The 15951-nt window shown below is 33.0% G+C and overlaps 1 protein-coding gene across 6 annotated transcripts in view; it reads left to right on the top strand.

Moving 5' to 3' along the window:
* The window catches only part of LOC108968247 (transcription factor collier), a 43939-nt gene extending 27994 nt beyond the window's left edge, over nt 1–15945 (top strand). The window contains exons 3-9 of one of the 6 annotated variants that reach the window (XR_001993323.1): nt 7651–7732; nt 9180–9297; nt 9770–10051; nt 10147–10294; nt 10373–10641; nt 12930–13108; nt 15706–15792. Coding sequence is in view for 2 of the 6 variants with exons in the window: in XM_018932159.1 (XP_018787704.1) it covers nt 7651–7732; nt 9180–9360; nt 9770–10051; nt 10147–10294; nt 10373–10596; nt 15706–15797 (1009 nt within the window). In the remaining 4 variants the exon portion in view is untranslated. Of the gene's footprint in view, nt 1–7650; nt 7733–9179; nt 9361–9769; nt 10052–10146; nt 10295–10372; nt 10642–12899; nt 13109–15705 lie in introns of all 6 variants that reach the window. The other 5 variants (XR_001993320.1, XR_001993322.1, XR_001993321.1 and 2 more) reach the window with 5 other exon arrangements.
* The last annotated feature ends 6 nt before the right edge of the window (nt 15946–15951 follow it).

Here is a 15951-nt window from a genome sequence, read left to right as displayed (position 1 = left end):
AAAAAAAAAAACTATTTCTCGCTTGGCACTGAAAAATAGTTCTTGGCCAACTCCGTGAAAATTTCTTCAACTACGACTTCTTAATTATATTAAAATTAGTTGATAATAAGAACAAAAAATAAGAAAACTGTAAGACGGATAACCTTCCCGTTACAACCAAGCACTCATACTTGGAGAGATTTTCTTAAAGGTGTCTAGCTATCTCGCTGTCTAAGAACCTATTTTTCAGAGTATCAAGCAAAATATGTAAATATGGATTTGTTTCTCCCACCTTAAAATACATACATATACATATACATTATTATTTTTTTTTATCATTATTTTGTATTTTTATACYCTGAACATTGTATATTAAGGTTGCCACGTAGTTCGTAATAAACAGAAGGTACGAAAATGTCCTACAAAGTATACTACTATCGGACGTTTACATACAAACATGACAGCTGTGGTCATAATTCACAAGTTTTATTACAATATTTTATAGAAATCTACACCCATCTGCATGTCCTTGCGACAAATGAGCATGTTCCTGTCGCTCTATTATTTAGCTGGTTAAATATTTATGTGTCCGGCGAATGGCAATGACATGCCGATTTCTACAGCAGTGATTGCTATTTGAAGTTTTTTAGTACTTACATACTTACTTACACATACGTATGTATACATACATATGTACGTGTACATATTATTTTTTAGTTTTTTTTGAAAATTAAAATTTTTTTTTTGTGAAATACTCATATTCTTGCAACTCCATACATATACATACATATGTATATAACATTCAACAACATACATACATACATATCTATACATATTTTTAATATTTTTTTTTTTTTAATTTTGGTTTTTTTAATTTTCCCTTATATTTTCCCAAYTTCCTTATTTTACAGCTAATCATTATCATTATCACTTCGTTACACTTCTGAGAAAATTAAGTGATTGTAGTGACAACATGTCGACGGCGCAGCATGAAAACAATAAAAACACTTGAAAATCACATACACATAGATATGTATGTATATAAACATAAGTAAGCATAGATATGTGTGTGTGTAAGTGCTCGTAAACGCATAAATACCGTGCATACAAATCTACAAATGAGCCATAAACGTTTCAAATATTGTTGTTGTGCAATAAAATGATGCGCTCTTCGTTATTCAAATTACCAGCGACAAGTATTTGGTGTTGCATTTCCAMWTGCGAGCGCCACCATGCAACACAAAACCATTGCAAGTTGCAACAAGCACGCCAACATACAAAAAACAACAACAAAAACAAAAATAACAATAAAAATTACYAACACATGCAATGGCGATTGCAATGAGCGACAAAAAAACAATTTTGAAAAACCTAGGCYACTTTAGTGCTAGCGATAAACCGACACACGACACCCGACACCCTCCCGGTGCAAATCGTCGGGGCGCACAGGTCCCATTCGGCCTTTCAGCCGGTTTGTCTGCCAGCCTCCCGTTATTTTTAACATTTTAATATGCTTTAAACTTAACAAATTTGTAGTGTTTGTGTTGTTTTTGTTGTGTGCTATCAGTGAAAATAAATGCACACACACATACACACAGTCACAGATGCTTCATATGCAAATACATTTGTAGTTGTTTGTTACTTTTTTTAAGTGTCTCTTGGGATGACACAATTTTTAGGCGCTGCCTCGCCTATCAAAATACAGTTGCGCACATACAAACATATATTTGTACACACATACATATGTATCCACATATCCAGCTACAGTTGTCTGCGTCCCAGCGAACATCTGGATTTGATATATTGCTCAATATTATTTGTTACGCATGCATTTACAAAACAGAGTTGCCAACCTCAACKTAATTTATTACACAAAATGTTAAAGAATATCAAGATTTTAACTTTTAAGGTTAATTTCAGTGGCACCGTAGCTATAAAACCCTTCATAAATACAAAATTATTTGCRTGGACTGTGATCGGTCAGTTTGTATGGCAGCTATATGCTACAGTTGTTCGATCTAAACATTTTTTTTTTGTATATTATAGCTTTGACTTAGAAAATAATTCGTGCCGAATTTCGTGCAGATATCTCCACAAAGGAGAAAGTTGTCCATACAAGCTCGAGCACCCAATCGTTCAGTTTGTATGGCAGCTATATGCTATAATCAACCGATRTAAACATTTTTTTCAGAGATTGCACCATTTCCTTTGGTAACAATTCATTCCAAATTTCGTTAAGATATCTCGTTAAATGAAGAAGTTTTACATACAAGTACTTGAGCCCGATCGTTCAGTTTGTATGGTAGCTATATGCTTTAGTGATCCGATCTGAATAATTTCTCCGAAAATTGCACTACCTGACTAAGGCAGCAAGACATGCTTAATTTGTTGCAGAAATCTCGTGAAATAAAACAGTTTTCCATACAAGCACTTGTAACCAATCGTTCAGTTTGTATGACAGCTATATGCTATACTKGTCCGATATCGCTGATTCCACCAAATGAGCAGGTTTTTGAAGTGAAAAGGGCGTTTGCAAAATTTCAGAACGATATCTCAAAAAATAGTCACTCAGTTTATATCACTTCAAAATATATTTTCAGCAAAGTCGCAAACCCTTTTGAAATTTCAATATTATAATATTCATATTATTGAAACAATATTATTTATTTAAAAGATCAGAGTTGTTTTTAACGCTTTCRAAGTAGAGTTTCATAAACTGCTACGACTTTATAATTCGAGAGTTATTGTCGCCGATTCGTGAATATCCACGTTGATATCGCCTTAGCTTTGGGTATATAGTTCAAAAGCAAACTTTTGGCGAACGCTGTGTTCTCAAATAGCTGAAATTACTCTACAGTTTTTCGCTTGGCTTGGATCACATTGCCTTTGCAATCAGTTGTCTTTTCTTCACTCTTTTTTCTAAACATTAACTCATAGCCTCAAATTTTGAGAAATATAAAWATCGACAGTTRTGCACTTCTARAGCTCAATAAATGCTATTTTTACATAACAATTGACTTATCTCTGAAAAAATATTATCTATTTTTCCACAAGCAAATCACAAAGATATACAACATACACCCTTACATACATACATACATTGGTACATCACAAAGTATCACTGTTTGGTACATTGTTCGGCTTTGCGATACAAATTCGGAAAACACATGGCCTCAAGCTCAAATTAGGCCAACTATTATGCTACACATATATATAGTATATGGTAATTAGTTAGCAAACGCTAAGCAAATTGTTGTGGAGACATCATTGAAAAATAAAACTTTTCTCACTGAATAATTTGTTGATGTAGGCCACATGTAGCTCAGACAGTTACTGCTAAAATTTCGGGAATAAAAAACCGGGTTTCAGAAATTTTGAATCGGAAAACTTTTTAAAGAAATACCGAAATTTCGGGATTAAAAAATCGGGATCGGGATTGAGAAATTCTACATAAAATTTAAATTTTTTAAATAAATACGGAAAATTATATTTTAAATTTTTAAAGAARTACCGAAATTTCGGGATTAAAAAATCGGGATTGGGTTTGAAAAATTTTACATCAAATTTAAATTTGTTAAACAAATTCCGAAATTTCTGGATTCAGACAAATACAATTTTTTAAAGAATTCCCGTTATTTCGGAATCTAACAGTCGAGATCGGGACCGGGTTTGGTATCGGGATGCAGGCAATTTGAGTCAGGAAATTTTTAAAGGATATACCGAAATTAGGATATTGAAATACGGAAATTTCTGGATTCAGACTTTTGCATTTTTCAAAGAAATACTGAAATTTCGGTATTGAAAAATCGAGGGATACTAAAATCAGGATGGAGATTGAGAAATTTTATACCAAATTAAAATTTTTTTTAAACAAATACGGAATTTTCCCGATTCAGACTTTTACATTTTTCAAAAAATCCCGAAATTTCAGAATSTAAAATTCGAGATCGAGATCAGAATTCGGACTTTTCAGGATTCAGATTGCAATTTGAATCATCAAATTTTTGGAAGAAATCCCGAATTTAGGATTATAAAGTAGGGATCGGGATTGAAAAAGTWTACATCACAAAATTTTTAAAACAAATACAGAAATTTCCGGATTCAGACTTTCGCATTTATTCAAAGAAATCCCGACATTTCAGAGTSTAAAATTCGAGATCGGGATAGGTAGCGGGATGCAGATAATTTGGAGTGCGAAAATTAAAATAAAAAAATTAAATTTTTTAAGTTTTCGGTATTGAAAGATCAAAATCAGGATCGGAATTCAGACATTTTGGTTCCCAGTTTATKAGAAACAACCCTGTAAGCACATTGATTTGGTAAAGTTATAGTTTCGAAAACCAGGATCTTCTGATATCAGAGGATAAAATGGACAAGTGAGTGCACTTAGCTAAATTATCTCTAAAAAGATTATCCGTTATCTTAGAAACAAAAAATTAAGATGCTATACTTAAATAAGAAAGAAACCTCGTTTAATTAGCAATCAAAATTTAAGCGGAAGAAATTCTATCAAACGCTCGCACCGCTTTAAAAGCCTTATATTTACACAAATATCGGTWTCTTGCCTCTACTTCCAGCTCGCTTGATTAAATTGAACATCTGTGCATTTCTGACTTTAGAAGAAAAAAAAAAACGAAATATAAAACTTGCCGCAATAATTTTTCAACAAAGTATAATCAAACATTTCCTTGCTGCTGCCAAGTCTTCCTCTCTTTCCTCTCTCCCCCCCTCTAACTGACGCAAAGTAGTTAATCAATAGCAGAAATATGAGCCGCATGGCATTTGTCTACAAAATTTACATGCCATTGACTCTTATTTCCTCAATTTTTTTTATTACGRCATCGAAGTGTTGAAATATTAGTCCGGAAAAAGTGAAAACTCGACATTTGTCGTGGAGAAAAAATGCAATAGCTGAGYATTCGTTAATATAATTTAMATCTATTAACACCCTCRATGGGATAAACAAATTGCTAAACAATACCTGGTATATGTTCATATGCATATATGTGTGTATGTGTGAGAACTCAAAACACATAAGTGCCTCTCAAAGGTAGCACTTAAGTGCTTAAGTTTATTTGTTTATGCACATAAGTAAGAGTATCACCGGCTTCCGGTGTACGCCACTTCGGCTGATTTGTTATTAACACTCGGTCGCGGTGCTTCTTACACACTGACTGSCACCCTTAAACGTCTCAACGCTGTGAACGCCGCAGGAGCGCGCACACGCACACAATCGCACCAAAAGGACAATCTGACCTGTCTCTTATACACATCTAGATGTGTATAAGAGACAGCTTATGTACTTATCCCGCATTGGCAAGACTATGCGGTAGGTATCTGGAGTTCCCGTGGTATGCTGTCTCTTATACACATCTAGATGTGTATAAGAGACAGGACTATAGGAACATGATTTGGAATGGCCAAAATATCTAGAGCAGGGCATCAGGAAAAAAATGGAGCATCTCTTATGTACTTATCCCGCATTGGCAAGACTATGCGGTARGTATCTGGAGTTCCCGYRGTATGATACACTGGAGGAGGYATCGATAGTAAGGCCGCAGAGTCTGCCARAACTGATMTATGYGTGGATTATTGTCCAACCAKATTAACCTTACCTAACCTAACCTATAAGGAAACTTAGTTTCTGAAAATTSACAACGGTAAAGTCTGSCAAGCAGCTGATTGTCACATAAATTGAGCATCAATTAGCAGTGCATTCTACGTACTCTCTTGTCATGACTAAGTGAGTAAAGGCGGCGTCAGAATGGATACTTGAACGTTATTGACGGATAAGTGTGGCAATGAACTGCCATACGTAACGTAAAGATATGCCAMAAACATTCGGCAAGTAAACATATATCAGCTGTTCTTCATAATCGYCAGCTGTCAATTGAATACGTTGTCGTATCCAAAAGTTGAGAGTTGATCTACCGGTTGCTTCTCCGGTAGAGTATTCGTAAGTCGTTTTAAATATGTGAGCAATATGAGATGTGAGATTAAATGCTCATAATCAATCTGCAGAGTACAAAATATATATTTAAGTCTTTGTTGCAGATTCTAGTGCTATTTATAGTACTATCATGCGACCCTTTTTTCAGTAGAAAATTCTGTTTGTTTCTTGTTTACAAGTATCCACTTTTATCATATGTTATTGTTTGTTGTTTACGGTTTATGTTTGTAGCGGTACCATGATTGTCAAAACAAGTTCTATTGTTCTAAAGTTGTTGACATGAAAATGCTTATCGCTAGTGCATTGACTAAGRTAATTAATAGAATAAAGACAAAGTGAAACTAAGTGAAGTTATGTCATTAACTAGCGTAAAGGAGAGCGAGAGAGAGAGAGACAATTTATTAAAAAAAATATTATTGATATCAACATATTATATAATTTTCTTTGATTTGTCAAGGGAAAAAATTTGTAGATTTGAAAATTTCAAACAAAAACTTTATGGATTTTATCAATTATTCAAAAATGTTATAGTTTTCTTAAAATATTAATGAATATATTATTAAAATATTATTATATTAGTAAATATTTATTTAAAAATATTAAAATTTTTTATACAATATAGATGTGTATACACGCACACAATCGCACCAAAAGGACAATCTGACACGTCGCCGGACTGCCTRCTGTCATACATATGTACAACTAAGCGTATATTTGATAAAGATCAACTGGCGAAAAGCACCCGAGGTCATTCGTATAGGAAAAAGCGCCCAACTAAAGAGGCAAATAAACTTTTACGCCGCGAGGCAAACATCTGTTTTCCTTATTATTCATTATTGGGATTGAGGGTGGGAGGTAGGAATGAGACAAAGTGAGTGCTTGACACTATTTTGTGCGTGTTGAATGCGTGTATTGTTGCTATTTTCGCTCGCGGCCATATGAAAGTGAGCTAAATATTATTTTAAATAAGCAACTTAAGTCAATCGGATGCCGTTATTCRTATCGGAAATACACAAAATGCCAAATTAATAATAATAAAGAAAGTGTGGCGCAATTATTTCGATGCTCTGCGGGCAACTGTTATAATAATGTACGAAATTGTAAGGGGKTTTTGAGGTTATGTATGCACGTATGCGTCGGGGAGATTTGAGTTATGAAAGTAACTGAAACGGTTTTAACCTTGTTGAGTCATTGTTTCATTCRCCTTCTTACTTAGCTAAAAATCGAGCTTTACACAATTCTCTCTAACAGATCCTACAGATCCTCGCTAATTATTGAATAATAATTATTTAAATTTAATCTTATAGATACCTTACAAGTTTTTTATGTAGTTGAGGCAGTTTAAAGACCTAGTCTTTTCCRCTATCTGCCTTAGATAGATACACGAGGAATACACCGTCACTTTAGGTCTATTGAGCCCTCTGCTAAATCACAAAGTCTCCCCACCCCCCAGCATATTGATAAAATCCAATATATTTCTGAGTGCCAGCGAAGTGATGTGATCCCGATTTGGGCCSAAGGGCCTTCAACCTGCGTCTGCAGACTGCTATGCAGTTAATTATTTAGCTAGGTACTGGTCTTTGTAAAATCCGCAAATTAAATTTGTTCATGTAGAGATTATAGTTTGCTAATCCATCATATAAGGGTTATAACAATTRGCTCTCTCAACCTGTTTATCAATAATTTGAGCTCCAGAGACCCGAGAAACNTTTTATTTTCAGATTTTTCCTGAAATTCTTTTTGAAATGCAACCAGAACTGTTTAAAAAATGCCGGCAATCCCAGAGACATGAGACGCTTTCAGGTACAGTACTTAAATATTACTTATTTTTAGACAGGTACAGGTAGTTATGGAAATGTTAGACTAAAGAAAAATATAGCAATTATTTAACAAAAATTATTTTATAAATATAAAATGTTTAATATGTAGGTTTATTACATTTTTTATATATATGTATATTTTTTTTTGGTTAGCATATCGCTGTCAGACTGTATTTTCCAATATTTGCTCATATTTTGATATATATTTTTAAATTAATTTCTACTTAGTGWCATAGTCGCCAAATTCATATATAGGCATTCAGTCCCGAGATATTTTATGAATCCCGATATTTCGGGATTTTTAATGCGATACATTTTGCAAAATAATTTTTTGTGCCATAATAAAATTTTCTTTTGCAATTTCGCACTCAGTCCCGAAAAAGTTTTTGTGTCCCGGGATTTCGGGATTTTTATTTTTACGTACTTTTATGTAAATTTCTTGTACAAAAATTTAACAGTTATAATGATAAATCAGTTTTGTAAAATTCASTTTTTTGATTAAAAAAATAAAATAACTTTTAAAATTTTTTGGTGGTTCAAATTATCGCGGACTGACTGAATTTTGAATATTTGACACATGTTTTCCAAAATAATTTTTARCTTTTGTCATAAAATTGTCTCTATCAATTTTGTATTCAGTCCCGAAACATTTTATGAATCCCGMAATTTCGGGATTTTTATTTTGAAGTACGTTTATATAAATTGGTAGTAATATAAAATTTAAGAGTAATTACTAAATAACAATTTTATTAAATTTAATTTCAATAAAAAAAAACATTTGTAAATTTTTGCTTGTTCAACTTAAAGCTGTCTGACTGTATTACTTAATATTTAACACATATTTTCAAACATTTTCCAAATTAATTTTTAATTGGTGTCGCAATAAAATTTCCAATTACAATTTTGCATTCAATACCGAACCATTTTTAGAGTATACTGTATACTATTATAACATAGATTTTTTTTTTGATTTATGATGCATAAGTTCATAAATACATATTTCAAACTTATTTTTAATTTTTYTCAAATAAAATATTCTCTTATAAAATCCCGAAACATTTAAGGAGTATCGTAATTTCGGGATTTTTTATTTTATCGTATTTTAAGTAAATTAGTGTCATAATAAATCATTCGCTCATCAGCAGCCAATTCCGAAAAATTTAATGCAATCCCGAAAAAAATTAGTAATCCCGAAATTTCGGGATTTCGCATTTTAACGTGTTTTTAAGTAAAATAGTGTGATAACAAAATATTCACTTATCTACAGTCAATCCCGAAAAAAAGTTATTAATCCCGAATTTTCGGTGCTTTTGATTTTAATTTACTTTGAGAAAAATATTCCATAAACTAGTGTTATTAAATAATAAATTTATAATTTTTACCATAAACAAATTTTGAAACTTCATTAAAACTTTTTTATTTTCCCACAGGTTGTCATCTCCACACAAGTGACCGTTGATGGTCCACTACTGGCTATATCCGATAATATGTTCGTACAYAACAATTCGAAGCATGGACGCCGCGCCAAACGTTTGGACACCACGGAAGGTACAGGAAACTCCTCCCTGTCCTTAACGGGTCACCCACTTGCGCCTGACAGTACCTATGATGGTCCGTAACAAAATTGATTTACAATTTATTTTGGTTTTTAGTTTTTTAGTAAAAAAATGAGTAGCATTTAAGAATTTTGCAGTAGTTTAACTTTTTCTTTTCAAATTAGTAATATTTTAACAATTTTGAATTTAATTGTAATTAGACAAATGATTAAAATAGTTATTGCGCCTAAATGTATGCCATTTTTTTAATATATAGTTTCTGGCATACTTTMGGCCGCAATTTAAGTTTTAGCCATTATTATTTTCATTATGCAAATTTCTTTATTTTATTGCTTAGTTTTTTTCGAATTCGCTTAAAAATTACAATACGGTCGTACACTTAACCACGCATCCCTTCCCCGCTTATCATTACCCACAACATTATATGTCACACATTACTAAGTTTGTAACCTTTCTCRCTACAGGTCTTTATCCACCATTGCCCGTGGCCACGCCTTGCATCAAAGCGATTTCGCCCAGCGAGGGTTGGACCTCTGGCGGCGCAACCGTTATTATTGTGGGTGATAATTTYTTTGATGGCCTCCAAGTGGTCTTCGGCACAATGCTCGTTTGGAGCGAATTGATTACATCGCATGCCATTCGTGTGCAAACACCACCACGTCACATACCCGGTGTGGTGGAGGTGACTTTATCGTATAAGAGCAAACAGTTTTGCAAGGGTTCGCCGGGCCGATTTGTCTATGTTTGTGAGTAAAAATAAATGGTTATTAAAAAACTTAACATTTTATATACTATAATCTTACCAAACCACGTTTTTTGTCGCTCTTCTCTTCTCTTTAAGCAGCGCTCAATGAGCCGACCATCGATTACGGTTTTCAGCGTCTRCAAAAGCTTATACCACGTCATCCTGGCGATCCAGAGAAATTACAAAAGGAAATCATACTCAAACGCGCAGCCGATTTGGTCGAGGCCTTGTACTCCATGCCAAGGTAAGCCGCAAGCTCAGTACACCAGCTTTTTATACCCAGAACTAATCCACTTTCTTACAACCTTTCACTATCTCTTAGATCTCCCGGCGGTTCGACCGGCTTCAATTCATACACCGGCCAGCTGGCTGTAAGCGTTCAGGATACCGCTGGCCAATGGACCGAAGACGACTATCAGCGCGCCCAATCGAGCAGCGTGAGTCCACGTGGCGGCTATTGCAGCAGCGCTTCTACGCCACACAGTTCGGGCGGCTCTTATGGCGCTACGGTGGCTGCTAATGGCTATGGCCCAACAACCAATATGGGTACGTTATCCTCCTCACCAGCCAGTGTTTTCAACTCCACCAGCMGTAAGTTTAAGTACCTGTAGAAGTTTAGAGCGTTAGTTGAGTGCATGTGTCACAACGTATTTGCTGTAGTACGCATTCTTAGGTATGGACCCAGATTAGAATGTATGTAGTTTATAAATTTATGCATGAGACAGGTAGTTACCAGGGTCCTATGAGTCTAAGTCCACTCATACATACTCATATGGTTCAGGAAGGAGATAATAAAGTGAGAGTACTTTAGTCCCAAGAGTTTTACAATGAGGCTTCTTAAGCCTAGCTGCGTCTTTAGACAGYCACTCYACCTATCTACCTAAAAGTATACGAATAACAAATTAGTGCCAACCTGAGAYACTATCAATAAGACAATTATTTTTTTTAATACTCTGTAAAGCGATCTGTCTGTTTCAAAAGCTCGACTTATAAGTTCCAGCCGCTTATTCATTTTCATATTTAAAATATATTTTAATGGGTTAATCTAACAGTCGACCTTATAAACTAAAAATTGTTGATCCATTCAAATTTTTTCGATAAAGTTTAATGGCTAATAATCGATTTTCGATATTGAGAATATCAACTGTTGTGTCGACGTGGGTTAAGTGAAGTTAGGTTAGGTGCGGTGACTGATCCGGAGATCGCTATCGCTATCGCATCTATATGCAGTCCGTCGTGATATAATAAAAACAGATCTCCTGTATTCAATCTTACAAGTCAGCAAAGCTCCTTGTGGGCAAAACACTTCGCGTTATAATCAAGATGAAAGTTTTGAGTTATTCTTGTTCCATACTGCTTTTTCAGCTGGCATCCGGTAAGATTTTCAACCCTACGGCCGDTAAGCTCGGAGTTCAGCTATCCAGTAGTAGAACAGACGAGGAGAAGAGAACTCCRAACCGTTWACATTCCACTRATTRGGAGGCTAGAGTATCTTTCYTTGTCAGCTTAGGGAGATGGTAGGGTATTCCTTAACCATTGTCAGTGAGCTCAAGGCTAAAATCGCCAAAAATACACTGCAATAATCATGGAGTCTGAAAGTGAATTTGACAAAGAGTCCCTGATACTACTACTAACTCTCCACCCAAAGTTTTCACCCATCCGTAAAAAACCCACCCACTACGATCTCACAGGTATGTGTGCAGAAAAGAAAAGGCTAGAGAGCTCGTTTTGATGACTCCAAGATCCAAAATATCCGGTTAAAAGTCAAAATATCTGAATCTGGTAACAATTTTCGCGTGCATACTCCATACCATGGCAAAGGGCACTTTATGCAAAATGCTATTAATTATCATTGTTGGAGTCAATGCAGAGCAACTTGTTAGAGTGATGAGTGTCACTCGTTGAACGCTCTTTAGCTTCCTTGCAAGTGTGGTCTGTTTTAGGACTTTCCACCACACATAGATATAATAGGCTTGTCTACGGCGTCATAAAGCCAGATGACTACTTTTGGTGAGCGATCCCACTTTTTGTCAATGGCTTCTCTACAGCAGTATAAGGCAGTCAATGCTTTTTTTCTCTCTTTAATATTAAGCTAATTCCTATCTAGTATGAGCGCTAAATACTTCGCTGTATCTACAGGCTGCAGGCGGATACCTAACCTCCGTGATCGAGTTTTTTATTTAACAAAGTTGGTCTCTCATCAGTCTCTACTCACGCAAGTAGCACCACTAGCTTGGAGCGCCGTTGCTACACTGACGTCACTCAAAATTAATTTTCAATCCATATGACTTTGTATTCTGTCATTGTATAGTAGTACCCATTGTAATGCGCAGCACTGTAGTTTTGGTAGTTTTATGCATTTTGTATACAGTGTTGTGAAAAATAATTAAATATAACACGCATTTTAATATTTATGCATTTTTTGTGGCATTGAAAAATCTGTAGTGAATTTAAAAATAAATGTTTTAAAGAATAAGGCTTAAGTATTTTTTTTTAATAATTTATTCTAATTTTTTCTTAGTGTGTAATGTATGTAAATAATTGATTTAGTTGTTAACGCAGCGATTTTGTTTCTTTTTCTTTTTTCTCTTTTCATTGCATGGTCTTGTTATAAAAAAAAAACACTTTGAAATATAAAAACACACACAATTAATTATTTAAACATTCGATTTTTACACGTAACGGTATTGTAATTTGGTGTTATGCTTTGCAAAAATTTATACTGAATGTTGTAAAATTTGTCAAATAAAAAAAAAAAAAAAAAAAAAACAAAAAACACAAAATTCAAAAAAAAAATATAAATAAAAAAAAACTCCAAAAAACCAACAAAAAATACGAAATATGCTCAGGCAGTGCCTTTTCGCCATTAATCTCAACAGTGTCGTCACCGTGGCATCAGGCGCTAGTGCAACACCACCACACACATCCGCACCACTATCACCACCATGCGCACCAGCCGTGGCACAATCCAGCCGCCTCAATCGCAACCGCCGCCGTGTAGAGCGTTCGGAGCATGCAGCCCAAGAGTTACGTGCATTTGCTCTGTGAAAACTTAACGGTATAAATGAGAAATATTTATTTTTTTACATTTAAGTTACTTAGTTGTGTCGCCAATGAAATGTGTCAACTATGCAAATACTGTGGCAAAAGTAGTTTTCGATTTTGTCTTTTTTTTTTTTTTGTTATGCTAATAATTTCCACGTCGCACTATGCGCTTGAGCTGCGGCGACTATGAAGACCACTGTAGGTTACCTGTCCGGTTTTTTGTGATTTGAAACTCCGCAGGTGCGTACCACCAGATTTTGATTTTTTTTTTTTACTTTTTTCGCTCTTTTTGCGTTTGCCTGCATTGAAAAGGACAGGTAACCATTTCCGGGTACGCGCCTGAGCATTGTTCCAAAAAATTCAAATAATAAAAACCACTTCACTCCATACATCCATATTTAACTTTGTACATACAAAAACTTTGCATCTTTTCATAATTAAATAATTTTATTTACGCAGCTTTAAAAAAAAAGTTATTCCTTAAAAAAATACAAGAGTTTTTATTCATGAGGCTTGTTATGAAAGCTTYCTTTAGTAAGAAATATTTCTCTTAATTATTACTTCTTTTCTATAAAAGTATCGAAAAAAAGCGCTTTGAAAGCTTTTAAGGAATTTCGAGAATTTCCTTTCAAATAAAAASTTTTACTAACWAAAAATAAAATAAAAATTTATTTGCAGAGCTTTTTAAGCAATCCTGGTTTATTTAGCAAAAATGCCTTAATTGTGTTTTGCTCTATAGTAAGAGATTGAAAAAAGCTTTTTGCAAGCTTTTATTCAATTTCGAAAATTTTTATATGCTTACAAAGGAAAACTATTTCATCAAAAAATACAAAAACTGTAAAAAAAAATGTAAAATGCTTTTTAATTAAACTTATTCCAGTAAAAACTAAAAAAATATAAAAAAGAAAGCATTTTCGAAGCTTCTGGGAAATTTCGAAAATTTATATGATTTTTCAACAATTTTTTTTAATTTCCATATAAGCTTTTTATTTCATATTAAGGAATTAACAAAAAAAAACTCTTTGAAAGCTTTTGTGCAATTTCGAGAATTTTATAAACTTTTAAAGAAAAACTACTTAATTAAAAACTGGTACATAAAATTAATTTAAAGAGCTATTTAAGAAAATTTATTTTAGTTAGAAATTATTATTTAATTATTCTTCATTTTGCATTAGAAATTTAAAAGGATTAAAAAAAAACTATTTCGTCAAAAAGATACAAAAATTGTTATTATAAAAGTTTTTTAAGAAAATTTATTTCAGTAAAAACTTCAAAAAAAGCTTTTTAGAAGCTTCTGCACAATTTTGAAAATTTTTATGATTTTCAACACTGTTTTTTAATTTTCAAGAATTATTATTTCATACTGTTAAAAGATTTAAAAAAAGCTCTTTGCAAGCTTTTAAGCAATTTCGAAAATTTTTATAAGCTTTTAAAGAAAACATATTTCATTAAAACAATAACAAAAGAAATTTATTTAGAAAGCTTTTTAATAAGGCTTATTTTAGTAAGATATGAATACTTAATTGTTCTTCATCTTACATTAGAACTTTAAAAAAAATTAAATAAGCTTTTGAGCAATAATGAAAAGTTTTATGTTTTTTAACAAATATTTGTTCATAACTTTTTAATATTTATAATTATTATAAAAAATTGAAAAACTTTTCTAAAGTTTCCTAGCAATTTTAATTATTTTTAGGTGAACACATTAATTTTTAAAAACTATTTACATATTTAGTTCAAAAATGAATGAACATTTTTTAAAAAGTTTGAAAGCTTCAGAGCAATTTTAATTATTTTATATTTTTTTAAAAAAATTTGTTGTTAATTTTCAAGAAATATTTTTATATTTAGATAAAATGTAAATTTTTACTTTTGTTTGCAAGCAGAGCTAAAGTTTTTCTGAAGCCTTGAAGAAACTTCGTTTCTTTACTCGATTTTTACACTTTACTCCAGCTTAGCTGTTCACATATTAGTCTCAAATAAATAAATAATTTCCAGTGTCCAAAATCAAAAAGCTCAGTGTCTAAGCTTTTATTAAACTCTGTATGAATTAAAAAAAAAGTGTTGAAGTTGATATTAAAAGCTTATTTGTATATTCAACAGCTTTCATTTTTGTCGCGAATTCAAGCTTGAACTTGAAATAAAAAAATTAACTGCCCCAAAGCTTAAAATTTCTAAAAATATGTATAAAATATTGGCATCTTATTTGTAGCCTCAGTTATTTCGTGTATTTATGCTGTTTTATGCATGAAATGTTTGGCTTTTTGAAGCTTTTTTGCCAAAGCGGTATATCTAAGAAGCTCATTTGCATCTAAGCAGATGCTAAGTTCGTATAAAAAATTATTTTCAAAGCTTTTAAAAGCGTTCGTTTTCTGTGAACTTTCTAAGCTTTGTGCAAGTTTTGCAATTTATTTCTAGTTTTTAGACATAATGAAAGTTTGGGGAGCTAAAAGCTTCAACTGCTAAAACGTTGCGTGAAAGCTTTCGTTCAGCCACATTATATAAACAAAATTTGCATAGTTTTAACATTTACATTGTAAAATAAATACATTTTATATACAATACAACAATAAATTAGATTTTAATCAAAATTTTTTCTATGCCTTACAGGAGTGAGCGGCCTCAGCTTCAATCCATTCACGCTGCCAACGTGCAACACCCAAGGCTATGGCACCAGCCAACTGGTGACATCGACCAAATAAAATGCGCATTGGCTTACAAACATATGGGAACAGCAAATATCAAAGAAACMTACTACATACATACTCACAAAAAACATATGAGCATTTGCAATTTGGTTACAACAAAAATCATATTCGAAATTACATATCTTTTTACTAGCGGGGATGGAAAAAT

This window comes from Bactrocera latifrons, unplaced genomic scaffold, assembly GCF_001853355.1.
Source record: "Bactrocera latifrons isolate USDA-ARS-PBARC rearing strain unplaced genomic scaffold, ASM185335v1 scaffold_207, whole genome shotgun sequence".
Taxonomy (NCBI): domain Eukaryota; kingdom Metazoa; phylum Arthropoda; class Insecta; order Diptera; family Tephritidae; genus Bactrocera; species Bactrocera latifrons.
This window is presented reverse-complemented; position numbering and strand designations above follow the sequence as displayed.